Consider the following 14,164-nt stretch of genomic DNA (forward strand, 5'->3'; position numbering starts at 1 on the left):
AGCAGCAACCTGGGATAACATACGAGGTAGGTTATTCTATGATGCCTCGTATGTGCCGAACCGTATCTCGAACACCCTTTGTTTAGCCCGCCATGCCTTCAAATAACTAATGGTGTACTGGTAAGTTTGCTCAATGTGTCGAACAATCATTTTTGGCTCATAATTTAGGTTGTCCATAATCAACTCATATATTTGCTTTGCAACAAAGTCGCATGATATATTGCGATGCGAGGGAAGAACTTCTGACAGTAAACAAGTGTGCTCTGTCACAATGGAATATTTTCAGTTCGACTTCCATTTTCCCTTGAATGCATGTACTCGCCATGGGCATCCATCATTCACACACTTCACCTCATATTCTTTACTGCCAGACTTTACGACTCTAAATTCTCGTTTAAATGATATTGCCCATAGTCTCACAGCATCTTTTACGGCTTCAATGTTTGGATATGTTGCACCTTACACTACCTCATTCCCTCTATACTCCCACTCCTGATTTCGTACGTCTTCTGCGACATGACTGCCAAAACCATGCTCATTCCACTCTTTTGGCAATGAGTACTGCTCGTCATCAGATGAGTCCTCATATTCTTCCATCTCTATTGCGGTTTGGTCTTCTGCCTCCATCTCGTCCACAATGCTATGTATCCTCTCTCCCTCATCAGCAAGGCCCTGTGGTCCGATGTTTTGGTTCTCTATCTCTTCTGACTCATCTTGCTCAACATAGTTGGTCACTCTTCGAATACTCGGAGTTGCTTGATCTGCACCCTGTTGGATTTCATTTTGTGTCTTCTCCCGGATTTGAACAAGAATGGCCAGAGGCCACCCACGCTCTAGAGCTGCTTGCATGTACTTCTGCCAGTCATCAGTGTTGTGTATCATCATCAATTCCCATAAATTACTTTCTACCTCCCAATTAACAAGAGACTGGACGGTCATCACATGTGTCAATGGATCAACACGGAACCCACGCTGCAGCCACTTACATATGGAACCAAAACTCCTTTCCAGAGGTTTATCTATGGCGCTAGATGTGCACTTAAAGGCAGAAAGATCTACTCCATTTGGCTCATACAAAACATTATAGTCACCATAAAATACTTAAAACTGCATCTTGCTCGACATATCTGTATATCACAAAATACTTACCGAGTTATACTTTTTACTTCACTACCTTATTCAATAATCCGTAAAAACTAAGTATGGAATTCAACTACAACATATAAGTATTCATAACTACGTGATGACACTCAAATTTTATACTGCATATGCGAAATTCTATTCTAAATCATAATTAATTTATAAACACGTCTCTAATAGTACTGCAATTGTAATAATAAACACGTAGTACTAATTTTCTAAACTAATTTACTACTACGTAACTAAAGTATCATTAAACTCCTACTTAAATGGTTTTACTATAGCACTAATTAAATTAAATTACTCTACAATACCAATGGAAAAATACATAAACTAAATGTACTAACCTGCAGATCACAAGTGCGGAATCCGGCAGGGCTTCGCCGCTTCCCTTCTCCTCACCCCTCTTTTTTTCTAGATTTTTGGTGGAATTTTTGAGCTCAAATAAGGAGTGAATGTGGGTAGAATGCTTATATAGAGGGGCAAGACCCAGTCGCCCGAGGGGGGGCTACAGGCCCCCCTATCGCGCTTGTGGATGAGGCCCACCGGTTGCCCGAGGGGGGTGGGGCGACAGGCCCCCTTGCGCGCGCGCCCCCGGTCAGGGACCTCGTTGCAAATTTGAAGAAAAAAATTACATTTAGGGCATGTCGTCTCCATAGGGTGATCGGGATATATTTTTGAAATTTTTCAAAACGGACATATATTTTTGAAATTTTGATTTTTTTTTAAATATAAAAAGGAAAAAAGCGCCAGGAGGGGAGGGGCTTGGTGGCGGGCTGGCGGTGGTGGATATAACAGCGCAGAGAGGCAGCGAGCAAACCGTTGCGGCGGCCGGTGGGATTCCTTCCAACGATGTTGAAGCGGGCCTTTGGGGCTTTGGGCCTAAATTCGCGACCTTTTACATACGTATCAGGAACAGGAAAATTCTTACCTTTGCTGAAGATTTCTAAGAAACTATGGAGCATTTGTAAGCGTTCTTTCTGTTCCAATATGCAGTGTACAACGTCCACCACGGCAAACGCAAGCTTCTGTAAGCACCATTCCAAGTTTGTAATGTACAGAATCTCAAGTTGATCAACCAATGTATACACTGTTTCACTATCCTACTCTATCCCAACCTTTTGTAATGCGTACATTCAGTATAAACTACATGATCGAAACTAACCAGTATATGTATCTTGACCAGCTGTGGCCGACATCTTCGCATTGGTTGGTCTTGGTCCGATCACATGAATGCTAACTTGCTTTTATGTACAGAAGAATGGTTACAAAATCTTGCTATGGCCACCCTTAAAGAATCAACGATTGTCCTGCTAGCTCTGAATCATGTTGTGTACATATATAGTGCGGTGGTTGTAGCCACCCTTAAATTTCTTGTTGTCAGTGTGGTGGTTGTGGGGCGAAGAGATTACCAGGGAGAAATCTACCAAATTAATGAAACATGATCAATAAAACTCACATGCAATGAACCAAAACCCTGGAGTTTTGGGTAAAATGGAACTTACCTGTAAGTCAGTCCTTGCTTGTTCAGTAAGTTATCTGGAACTGGTCCAGATAAAGAATTGTTGTACAAAAATCTGAGTAATGAAGAAGAACATCAGCTGAAAAGTGGGGCATTGCTATAAATCTATGCAAAAGCATGTTTAGATAGAGTATGGACATCCAGATACAAGGTGCATCCGCGCATGAAGATATAACATCAATCTAGGTCGTTCTTTACCTAACTGAAAACATGCCTATGTTGCTCAGTCAAGATATATTGGACAGAAATTGTGAAATAGAGGGATCATGTAAGGTCGATCCAAAATATTGTAGCCCTTGGAGGGATATCCCTTGTCATCCCACTATATGTATAATAGGTATCCTACATTCTTGTGTTCTTCAAGCATGCTTACACATATTTACTTCAAGCATGAATATATTACTTGTCAGAATATATTAGTGTAGCAATTCAAAGCAAAAACTACCACTGAATTGAAAGATTAAATATTCATTATTTGATGCCATTCATAAACAATTAAACACACTATGCAAGTGCCGACTGTTTGTTTAACATGGAATATATGCATACTGGATTATTGTAATGACAATAACAAACTATAAGCACAGTGTGCTGAAATCAACTCACAGTTGGCGCAATGTCTTGATTGTCCCCAGAGTCCCTGGTACTAATCCAAATAGCTTGTTTTCTTGCAGGTGCCTACAGGATAAATGCTTCTCCTAAGTAATGTATAGATGCGCACAACTTTAACCATGAGCTCGAGAATTACATAGCAAAGGATCTTACAGCCGTTCAAGCTTGCTTAGGTTGCTAAGATCTGGAATACGTCCAAGTAGGCTGTTGTTTGCGAAAGATCTGTTCATCGTAAACGTGTTATAGTTTTGCTATTTTATTCAATAATTCAATTACTTAATATCTGAAGACAACATACATATCAGTCAACGCAGTCAGGTTCGCAATTTCAGGTGGAAGAGACCCAGAGAGGCCCATACTGGAGAAGTTCCTGTTGTAAATTAATATAATGACGTCACTGCAAATGGGCGAAGAAGCATATTATACAGATGGAAACAGAATGAGTTCAACTCACAAAGAGATCACACGTATTCTTGATCCTTTGTCGCATGTAACTCCAGTCCAAGAATATCCCAAAGGCATACATGGATCTCCATTCCAATCTTCAGGTATGTTTTGAAGGTGTTTCTTTATACTCTCCAGGGCAAGTACTGCAAAAACATTCTATAAGTAATTAATAGGCTAGTTTACGTTATGCATGGCGACATGTGAAGAATATATAGCACAGGTTTGTTTGCCTGCGATGATATTTTGGATTCCCTGTTACTTCCTAAAAGTGATGTGTGCTGATACATAGCAGGAACTATTTGAGAACTGTGTGGTGCTAATGACAAATAATGCATTACACCTCAAATAATCACACCAACGGTAATATCTCATGGCTACTTTCCTGTCCCAACACATTACTGAGAATGCACTTTCATAATATGGTGCTTGATATTGTAATAATTGTGACAACCGCATAAGAGCTTCCTGAGCCATAACAAATAACATGCTAGAGAATTTTGTACTTAATCTGCATCATATCACATTGGCCAGGAAACTTTTAAAAGAAAATAATTATAAGGAAATAAATGTAGCAACTGCCATACCATCTCGTGGATGTGTCAATCTTCCTATGGGAAAAAGCCCAAAGACCTCGCCAGCATTGATAAGCGGGGGAAGAGCAGAAGGAGAAGCAGGTTTCAATATAACTCTGGTCAAGCCTGAGAGAATCCATTGTGTTGCAAATACAGAGAGACCAGCTGATGTGACATTTAGACCTTTGAGAAACAGGTAATCATTTATATATACATCAAAGGTCCTTGAACTCTCAGATAATGTATCTGCAAAGTAGAGGGCAACATAATAGCTATCATTCTGGAGAGGCATTGGAGGCCATTGTAACACAAGGGGCGCATCTTGTTCCGCAACGAAAGCTGTGTTAAACACATTGGGAGGGGGAAGATTCCAGAAATCAGCTGATGTAACATTTTGGGTGCTACTAACTGCATGTTTGCTGTCTGGGAATGGCAGCCAGTAGCGATCAAAACTGTCATGAGGGTACCTAACATTAAATACAAAGAAGGAATAGAATCAGAAATCAATACTTCATGGTTTGTACATATTCAAGAAATAAATGAATGTGCACTCTTAATCAATCCTGTGGGTCACCTTCCATCTGTTTGATATGCGTGGACTATACTAAGTCCCCATATGTTCTACAAGTAAGGCAGCAACAGTATACACAATGATCATTGCGCTTCAAGGATAAAACAGAAAGCTACCATACTAAGAAAATAAATAAGTGTGGCATCCAGTGTTCTTAAGGAAGGCGACAAGGCATACCCAAGACGCCACAAAGGGCCTAGTTATGCCTAGGTGTCACCTAGGCAATAAGGGGCACGCGTACCCAAGGCGCCACAGGATGCCTTATTGCCTCAAGAACCGTGGCATCTGTCAACTACTGCAGGAAAAATCCTAATAGTACAATCCCCAGAGCATACATCAGTAAACCCAGAGTGCAAAATATCTCATGAAGAACTGGATCATATGGAGAGCATGTTCAAGTTCTAAAAGAATAAAAGCAGTCTAATCGGCCTATGGCTACCTGATAAATGTTTTCAATGGATGCAGTACATTAAACCCTAATCAGAAGGGCTAAAATCAGGACTCAGGAGTTATTAGGTATTTGGACGCACTAGAAAGTAGCTGAAATGGCGCTGTCTGTTAGAAACTTAACCTAGTCCTGTCGACTGCAGATCCACATACCACAGTACTCTACCTGGTCAGATTCAATTAGCACAGCAATCACTGAACCTACTGAATTCTAGAAAATTGCTGAATCCACATCGGCCTATCCAACATTTCATCACTAAGCCACAGATGGGTAGTTGAATAAGGCAACATTTCATCACTAAGCCACAGATGGTTGCTCGAATATGGCAAGACGGCCATTCACCTCTCGATATCGCCGGTGGAGCCAAATTTGGTGCGAGCTATGAGGCCCATGGCGCTGGTCCTGAAATCCGTGGCGTTGTACACGGAGTCGTCGAGCTGGATCACCTGCAGCGCGGAGATGAACGGGCCAGCGTCGGTGTAGTCCGGGTTCACCCCGAGGCAGAAGCTCGTGTTCCTGCCGCTCGCGGGGAACACGCCCTCGTAGGACGACGCGGCGCCGGCCAGCGCGTCGTCGGTGGTGTTGACGGCGGTCCAGAGTGTCCCGTCCACGATCAGATCGAAGACCGGCGGCGTGGAGGAGGCGGCGGAGAGCGCGCCGTAGAAGAAGGTGGGGCGGAGCAGGTAGCGGCGGTTTTTGTCGACGGGGAGCTCGTAGCAGAACTTGGCCCCGGGGCGGCGCGGGAAGGCGCGGAGCGTGGCGAGCGTGGGGTCGAGGAGGCCGCCCGGGCCCGGGAGCGCGGGCGCTCCGGGAGTGCCGGCGGAGACGTAGGGCCCGTCGGGCTCCCAGCGGAGGCCGCGGCCGTCGGTGGTGGGGGACGCGGCGCCGCAGTTGAGGAGGTAGGAGAAGCCGCGGAACCCCGGCGCGGCGGCGAGGGCGAGGTGGACGGGGAGGAGGAGCAGGAAGAGGAGGGCGGCGGCGGCGGCGGCGAGGTGGGGGCGCTGGGGAGGCGGCATTTTGGTCGGGCTGTTTCGCTGGATTCGGGGTGGGAATGGAAGTTGGAGTCCGGGTGTTTTCGCGTCGCGAAGGTTGGGGGCGGAAGCAGAGTGGTTGACTCGGCCGGCGGGGGAAAAGGTGGGCCGCGGTCGTAGGAGCTGTGCGAGTGTGATGCGCGCCTCGGCGGCTCGGTGCCGGAATGACGTGTGGGGTTACTTGGGCTATCGGGGCACGCGGTGACAGTTGGCCTGGCGTCTTGCTCCGGTGCTCGGCTGTCAGCTTTGTTTGGCACTTTGTGGCCGTTTGATGGGGGGCATTCTTGAATCATCGGCCGCGAGACCATTTCAATTCCTCGCAAAGAAATCAGAGGAGTACGTGACGTTATGATACCTGGCCCGGCAAGTTTACTAGTTTAGGACTGGTAACTTGGTAAATACTCCCAGTGTCACGTAGCTCATTGATGGTGGCATGGAGTAATTTAGCGCTCGTGAGTCGTGAGGCTATGACAAAGCTTTCACAAAAGAGAAGTGAAGCTATGACAAAGGCAAGAAGAACCTTTACACCCTTCCTAGTATCTCTCGTTGGCTGCCAGACCAATGAAACTAATTTTTACGATTCATTCACTCCCGTTTCCACAACCCAAGTTAGCACCATCTTTTCTGTTTAGTTAATGAGTTTGTGATCGATTTTGACTAAATTATTCAACTCAACTCAGGGATTTTTCTGGCAGAGCTAAGCGATGCAGAGCTCTACTAAAAGTTATTATGTCTGATTTTGTAAGGTGATTTTTAAACATAAAAATAGTGGTTGAGAACTGTAAATACTACTACCTCCGTCACGAAATATAACAACTTTTTGACTTGGTTAAAGTCAAACATTTTATCTTTATCAACAGTATCTTTAAAAGATAATTACTTTTAAATAGAAAATGTTATATTTTGTGATAGTTGGTTTTATGTTGTCAATCTTTATATTTTTTTAATCATATATGGTTAAAGTTTAAAAGATTTGACTTGAAGAAAATCTAAAAATAGCTTATGGGATGGAAAGTAGTCATTTATACTTAATTTTTAGCTTAGACAATCATTTTCACTCGCAAAAATCACTTATTTTAGAAAAGGGAAAAGTCTGTTTTTCAACCCTGAACTATCACGCTAGTCCGATTTTGGCCCTTGAACTACGAAACCGGACATTCTACACCTCCAACTAACGAAACCGTTTGAAAAACAACCCTGGCTCAGCCAAAGGCGGTTTTGCTACAGTAAAATTTCCGAATTTCTGGAATTTCACACCTCTCTCAATTAAATAATAAAGAAAGCATAGTTAATATTGTCTAAAAATCATGATATTTTTTTGGGAGGTAGATCAAAAGACAAGGAATCTATTTTGGCTAGATGTGCTACAATAGACATAAAGGAATTTGAATTATAAAATTTTAAAAATAGGTAGAATTCAAAATTCCTTGAATTTTTAGGTCAGCTAAACCTATGATAAAAATGCATTAAAAATATGATAATTCATAATTTTTTATTTAGTTTAGTTAGGTACTTTTTATTGGCCCAAGTTTTATAGAATATTCATAAATTAAAATTTGAGGAATCAAATTTGATTCAAATTTGAGCATTGCGAAGGAATTCAAAAACTTTCATAAAAACTTGGGCCAATAAAAAGTACCTAACTAAACTAAATAAAAAATTATGAATTATCATATTTTTAATGCATTTTTATCAAAGGTTTAGCTGACCTAAAAATTCAAGGAATTTTGAATTCTACCTATTTTTAAAATTTTATAATTCAAATTCCTTTATGTTTAATGTAGCACATCTAGCCAAAATAAATTCCTTGCCTTTTTATCTGCCTCTCAAAAAAATATCATGATTTTTAGACAATATTAACTATGCTTTCTTTATTATTTAATTGAGAGGTGTGAAATTCCAGAAATTCGGAAATGTTACTGTAGCAAAACCGCCCTCAGAACAGCTTGCTACAGTGATCGAGGGGGTGATTCGGACGGTTTTGCCAGTTCGAGGACCTATGTTACCCGGTTTTTTAGTTAGAGGTTGAAAAACGGACTTCTTGACTAGTTCGAGGTTGTAAAATAGACTTATCCCTTTAGAAAATCACTTCGTACATAAAAATATGAGAAGATAGGATAACGAAAATGAAGGAATATAGCATAACGAAAATGAAAATCATAGCAAGTGCATACCTTTACGAGGTTGACCGAACAGACGTGGTTGATTAGATAGATATCGACCGACCCAAACCAAAATAACAGGTAGAGATCTCCGAGCACCGGCCGTGGAAATCTCACATGAACTCCGGGCGGTCTTTTTCGTGTCACGGTACTCATTTTTGGCAGACACTTCACAGAGTACCGAGACACGATGTTACTGAAAACCGATGTGTAGCCATCGAACAACAGTCCCACGGTCACGGACTCGCCACGGTTGCGCCGGCACGAGGTTCACACCGTCGTCGACCCGGTTTCGTCCTCGTGCCCCTGGCGTCACCGCGTGGAAAATCTGCTGACGACGACCGAACCCGCACGGCGACCGCCGGACCGGACCGGACGACCTGCCGCCAAGGGTTTTTTTACCGACCGTTTGGTCGAAACGGCCGGGCAATTTACGTCCGGTTTGTCCGATTACCGGTAAAAACCGGACAAAGTCAAATTCAAATTTGAATTGGACAGTTCAAACAGTTTGGTTAGCCGGCCGGTTTGGCACTCAGGTAACCGGTCGGTTTGAATGGTAACCGGCTAAATTCAAATTTTTTTTCTTTTTTGGTTAAATTCAAATGCCCGCAAAGTATACAAAATGAATGTTTGTATAACATGTTTTAGCCTAAATGAACCCTCCAACCCTCTTTTGTACTACTTTTATATTAATACAATGTATAACATGTTTTACATTGTATTTGTATACTTTTGTATGCACGTTTTTTTGTTTAACTTCAAATGCTCACAAAATATACTAAATGAACGAATATTTTAAAAAATTTGACACCATTAGATTCGTCGCAACTTAAAGTATTTTTAGAATTTTTTTGAGATTTTTTTATTTTTTGGAATTTAAATTTAAAATTTGAATTTAGACCGGTTTGGAACTGCCCCAACCCGGAACCGGTCCGGACCGATTGATCGGTTACCGGGGAAAAAAATCCCTACCTGCCGCCTGCGCGCGCATCCCGACCCTCCCCCCGGGTCCGTCCTCGCCGTCCCCACATCCACCAATCATCACCGTCATCCCCTGCCCAGCCTGCCGATCCGGATGCGACGGCCGGTGGTGCTCGCTGACCTGGCCCGAACCCGTCGGCCGTCGTGCGCGGATCCCAGGGGCCAGCGCGGTGGTACGAGGGCGCACCCGCCACCGCCGAGTCCGCGCCGAATTCGCGGCGGCGCACGCACCGGCACGCACGAAACATCGCGCCGGGCCGCGCGGGGTGTACCAGCAGCTCAGCGCAGCCAAAAGCCCATTTCGCCCGCCCCTCTCCTCGCCCGGCGTGGCGGCGGCTGCCGTCCCCACCCATCCCGTCCGGCCACCCCACTCCCTCCGCCATCTGCCGTGACGTCTCCCTCTTCTCCATCCCCACCCCCAACCCCCCGCGACTATTTTACCCTCCCCTCGCTCGCTCGCGGGTACGCGCGCCTGCCCTGCCCACGAGGCTCGCAACAACTTGTCAGTTGGACCCGAGGGGGTGGGCAGCACAGCAGGCGGGACGGAGCGGGAAGATTCCTCGGGATCTCGTCGGCCGGGGGAGGAGAGGGAGAGGGGGAGAGCGGGCGATGGCGGGGGACGGCGTGGACTGGGAGAGCCTGGCGGAGGCCACGTCGGGGGCGGTCGGCGCGCTCGTCAGCACCACCGTGCTCTACCCGCTCGACACCTGCAAGACCAAGTTCCAGGCCGAGCTCCAGACGCACCAGGGCACGCACAAGTACAGGTACGGCGGGCCGACCGACCCCCTTCCCTCTCCTCTCCTCCTTCCAAGTTCCACCGGCTGCAATCTGATCCGTATGCGTGGCGGGGCTCTTCGGGGGCTGGGGGGCGGTGATCGCGCGGTTCAGTAGCAGAGCAGGGTCCTCTGTCGAGACTCGAGAGGCGGCCCGTGAGGATTTGGTCCATTCGGATCTGATTCTGCAGAGGACGCTTGCGATGGTTGAGGTTTCCTGAACTGTGTGTGCTCTGGGCGATGAGTTCGATTGCGACTGCTGGAACAGTCTTGCGTCAGTCAGGACGAGGATGCGTTCATTGCTTACTTCCTAATTCTCTGCGATCGAACTGTCTGCACTTGAGATCGCGATTTATGCGAGCCTTGTCTCCTTTTATGTGTTTCTGTTGAAAGGGGTACGCGGTAAATGATTTGCTTAGCCTGACAGCCAGTGGAAGCGCAATTGGTTAGCGTAATTTCTTACAACAATTATCATCACTAAGCAAGCAGGGAAAGAGTCTGACGTCACAACAAAAGAGAATTATGCATCTGATGCTGTTTCTGTGGCTATTCACCAATTCTTGAAAAGCTGTATTGGAAACACTACATTTTCTTAAAACATACTTTGACCCTAAATGTTGGGAGAGTAGCTGTTTTCTTCTAACGATGATGCTGGGAAATCAGTTGACTGCAATTTTAGCTTATTTTTTATTTGTGGTTCCTGTAAACTTGACCTTCTGTTGATGATATTGTTGTATCTCTGGAGTTTTGTCTTTGTCCTGCATCTATCTTGTACTGCTCTGCTCTACTTGCTCCATTATAGGAACTAACGGAGTTCAAATGCTTTTTCAGGAACCTTTCAGATGTCTTTTGGGAAGCAATCCGTAAAAGGCAACTTTTGTCCTTATATCAGGGCCTTAACACGAAGAACATTCAGTCTTTTATTTCGTCATTCTTTTACTTTTACGGGTATAGTTACTTTAAAAGACTTTACTTGGAGAAGAGTGGAGCAAAGTCTGTTGGAACAACAGCCAACTTGTTAGTTGCAGCTGCCGCTGGTGCTTGCACAGTTATCGTGACACAGGTAATTAATGCATAGGATTGCTGAAAATTAATCTTGGCCGTCTGATCTTATTTATGCTTCTCTTCTATCAGCCACTAGATACAGCAGCTTCTAGGATGCAGACAAGTGCCTTTGGGAAGTCTAAAGGGCTGAGGGAAACTCTTTCAGAGGGTACTTGGATGGAAGCATTCGATGGCTTGGGCATTTCCATTATATTGACTTGCAATCCTTCTATTCAGGTATTAAACTTTGCAAGCTTCTTCTATGATGAATATTGTAGAAATTCATACTTATCATATGTGCTATGGTGTCCAACTGTATCCCTTTTATCTGTTAACATAGATACTGAAGATTGTGTTGAAATGATATTATTGAGTTCTCCATCTCCATGCTACGAACAGTAACAGAAGGTGCTTAGTTTTTATTGTTTGAAACCAAACATGACATGTGAGACATCACAAACAAACACAGGCAGTGGGAAAAAAAATCTTGGGATTATCGCCCCTGTATATCTCTGCATCTGCAATATTACCATAAATTATGGAAACATGATGATAGGAATGTGGCTGTCCTGATTCCATAATGAAACATGGGAGAACCTCTTCAGCTACAAAAGAAAAACGCTCGGGACCTAATTTTCTGCTAAAGGAAGCAATAACAGCAGCATCTGGATATCTGCTACTGTCAATATCTTTCACTGATACAAATATGTACATTAGGATGTTTATTCTGGAAAATGATGTGCAAAACCATTAGTCTTTTTCTGCACTTCCTTTCAGTTATCAAAACAATTGTGCATAGATGTTCTATTTATATAACTGTCGAGCCTCCCTGTGTCATCAAGTGTACATATTTTGCCTTTACATTTTTTTTATGAGAAACTTTACATATTTGAAGACAAAGTTTATGTCTATGGATCACCTTTACAGCAAAACTGTCTGCTCTAACTTACATTCTGTAGACTTATATACAAGAAAATGAAGCCATTATTTTGTATGTATTTTTTCTTTCCTTTGAACTACCTCCATTCTTAAATTTATGTAGTTCAAGAATGCACAGAGCCGTTAAAAACTTTGGCCAAAGCACCGATATACACTGACATTTTGAGATTTGTATGTGAAACACAATATTAGTAGAATTATTATGAAAAGTATTTTCGGACCTTTATACATTAGTATCTTTTACTGACATTTCTAGAAAGTAATAGCGGTCCTAAAAAAAAGAACAGATCAAAATGATTGTTGGTATCTTTTGTGTGCAGTATACTGTATTTGATCAGCTCAAGCAAAGGATAATTCAGAGGCAGCGACGTAAAAATGGAGGATCAGCAGACGATAATTCCCGAGTTGCTCTGTCTGCTTTCTCAGCTTTTCTCCTTGGGGCTGTCTCCAAAAGTATTGCTACAGTATTGACTTATCCATTAATCAGGTCTGTAAACTTTTCCTGGGCAACAGAAGTATATCTGGGCCTCACCACGTGCTTTTTCTTGTTAATGCTATCTAACGATTTGTTTTCTTACTACAAATCATCGTCAAACAGGTGCAAGGTGATGATTCAGGCTGCAGACCCTGATGAGGATGATGAATCTGAAAGACCAAGCAAATCAAGAGCACCCAAAACGATGCTAGGTGCCTTGCATGCTATCTGGAGCAAGGAAGGCATTCCAGGCTTCTTCAAAGGTCTACATGCTCAGATCCTGAAAACGGTGCTGAGCTCCGCATTGCTGCTGATGATAAAGGAGAAGATCTCAAAGTTCACCTGGGTCTCGCTGCTTGCCCTGCGCCGTTATCTTTTCGTTTCTCAGAAGAGGATCAAGTCTGCGTAACTGTAACTATGTTAGCTTCAAACAACTAGCACCCCATGGTAACATGGTGCATCAGGAGCTCATATACCAAGGAATAAATCTGAGGAATAACGAACAGAACTACAGAAGGAAAAAGGTGGTTTATATGTGGCGGGTTGGCCTTTTTTCCCCGAGAATACTACGTGGGGTTCATGTTGATAGCGTCAGGGAGTGTTCTTCAATAAGTTTGTTCATTGCTTCTTTTTATCTCTGAATCTCTGATAGTTAAGTGTTGCCGGACCCAGGACTGGACTGTATGTTTACGTTGTTTGTTGTCCGTTATGTGTAAAATAGCAGACCCCTTTTTGAAGCAAATGGATCGATTTCTATAGTAAGATGTTGCCAATCATTCCCTCTGGTCCTTGTCTCCTTGAATTAGAATCCTTTTTCATTTGAAAACCTTTTTTCCTGAACGGAATGGCTGTTGTTAAACTGGAGCATCAGTTGGAGCGGTATTTTCCGCTCCCAGCTTGATAGCTCATGCCTTTGAACCAAGGTTTTAAATCGCCGGCTAAGACGTTTAGCGGCAGAGCTGCTGTTACAGTATTTAGCGGGCTATAGCCGGAATTTAGCGGGTTGTAGCCGGCTTTAGCGGGCTAAATGCCATAGCGGCCGCCCTCTCTAGAAGCTATAGCGGTCTATAGCGGAAGCTATAGTGGTCTATAGCGGAAGCTATAGACGGCTATTTAAAACCTTGCTTTGAACGGCATCCTGTTAGCTTTCTCTGTCCATTCCCTAGTCTTTCTGTTCTGGTGCCCAACTCAGTCCTCGCATCACAAGTTGTCCAGCGCACAGAAGTGCCACGCCGTAAGCAGCAGCGTGACTGTCGGCCATTATCTCCACGAGCTGACAGGGCACGCCAGCGGCCAGCGGGATCGGAGCCAGGATGAGCCAAATGATGACGCGCCGTCGCAATGGTGGCGAGGTGCGGCCGGTGCAGGGGAGGGGAGCGCCAGCCCCGTGTGAGAGAGATGGAGGACAATATGGTCTTTTTCAGAACAAGTCAGGACAATTTGGCGT

At 44.1% G+C, this 14,164-nt stretch overlaps 2 protein-coding genes across 4 annotated transcripts; one reads left to right on the forward strand and one right to left on the reverse strand.

Moving 5' to 3' along the window:
* Positions 1 to 2,009: 2,009 nt before the first annotated feature.
* Positions 2,010 to 6,480, reverse strand: LOC120698809 (putative leucine-rich repeat receptor-like serine/threonine-protein kinase At2g14440). Of its 3 annotated transcripts, none has more exons than XR_005685018.1 (9): positions 5,655 to 6,424; positions 4,306 to 4,760; positions 3,729 to 3,864; positions 3,573 to 3,644; positions 3,428 to 3,496; positions 3,269 to 3,340; positions 2,646 to 2,717; positions 2,306 to 2,563; positions 2,010 to 2,168 (listed from the first exon to the last, which is right to left on the reverse strand). XR_005685018.1 is itself a non-coding variant. In XM_039982548.1 (8 exons), the coding sequence occupies exons 1-8, from the start codon at positions 6,326 to 6,328 to the stop codon at positions 2,521 to 2,523; spliced, it is 1,593 nt and encodes a 530-aa protein (XP_039838482.1). In that variant the 5' UTR covers positions 6,329 to 6,480; the 3' UTR covers positions 2,139 to 2,520. The 3 variants fall into 3 exon arrangements, 1 of the variants encoding a protein (XP_039838482.1); XR_005685019.1 differs by having other exon boundaries at positions 2,011 to 2,165; XM_039982548.1 differs by having other exon boundaries at positions 2,139 to 2,563; positions 5,655 to 6,480.
* Positions 6,481 to 9,875: 3,395 nt separating this feature from the next.
* LOC120698811 (peroxisomal adenine nucleotide carrier 1-like) lies at positions 9,876 to 13,496 on the forward strand. The gene is made up of 5 exons (XM_039982550.1): positions 9,876 to 10,250; positions 11,091 to 11,322; positions 11,394 to 11,540; positions 12,563 to 12,729; positions 12,841 to 13,496. Exons 1-5 carry the CDS (start codon positions 10,096 to 10,098, stop codon positions 13,124 to 13,126), a joined length of 987 nt encoding a protein of 328 aa, XP_039838484.1. The 5' UTR covers positions 9,876 to 10,095; the 3' UTR covers positions 13,127 to 13,496.
* Positions 13,497 to 14,164: the final 668 nt, after the last annotated feature.

This window comes from Panicum virgatum, chromosome 3K (genome assembly GCF_016808335.1).
Source record: "Panicum virgatum strain AP13 chromosome 3K, P.virgatum_v5, whole genome shotgun sequence".
In the NCBI taxonomy this organism is placed as follows: domain Eukaryota; kingdom Viridiplantae; phylum Streptophyta; class Magnoliopsida; order Poales; family Poaceae; genus Panicum; species Panicum virgatum.

Bases quoted from the DNA above. Each gene is read 5' to 3' on its own strand.
- LOC120698809 (XM_039982548.1), bottom strand. From the start codon at position 6,328: ATGCCGCCTCCCCAGCGCCCCCACCTCGCCGCCGCCGCCGCCGCCCTC. The intron at 4,761-5,654 runs GTGAATGGCCGT...ATTTAATGTTAG, and splicing joins TCCACCGGCGATATCGAGAG to GTACCCTCATGACAGTTTTG. The intron at 2,718-3,268 runs GTGAGTTGATTT...TTCATTACTCAG, and splicing joins ATCAAGACATTGCGCCAACT to ATTTTTGTACAACAATTCTT.
- LOC120698811 (XM_039982550.1), top strand. From the start codon at position 10,096: ATGGCGGGGGACGGCGTGGACTGGGAGAGCCTGGCGGAGGCCACGTCG. The intron at 11,323-11,393 runs GTAATTAATGCA...CTCTTCTATCAG, and splicing joins GCACAGTTATCGTGACACAG to CCACTAGATACAGCAGCTTC. The intron at 12,730-12,840 runs GTCTGTAAACTT...ATCGTCAAACAG, and splicing joins TTGACTTATCCATTAATCAG to GTGCAAGGTGATGATTCAGG.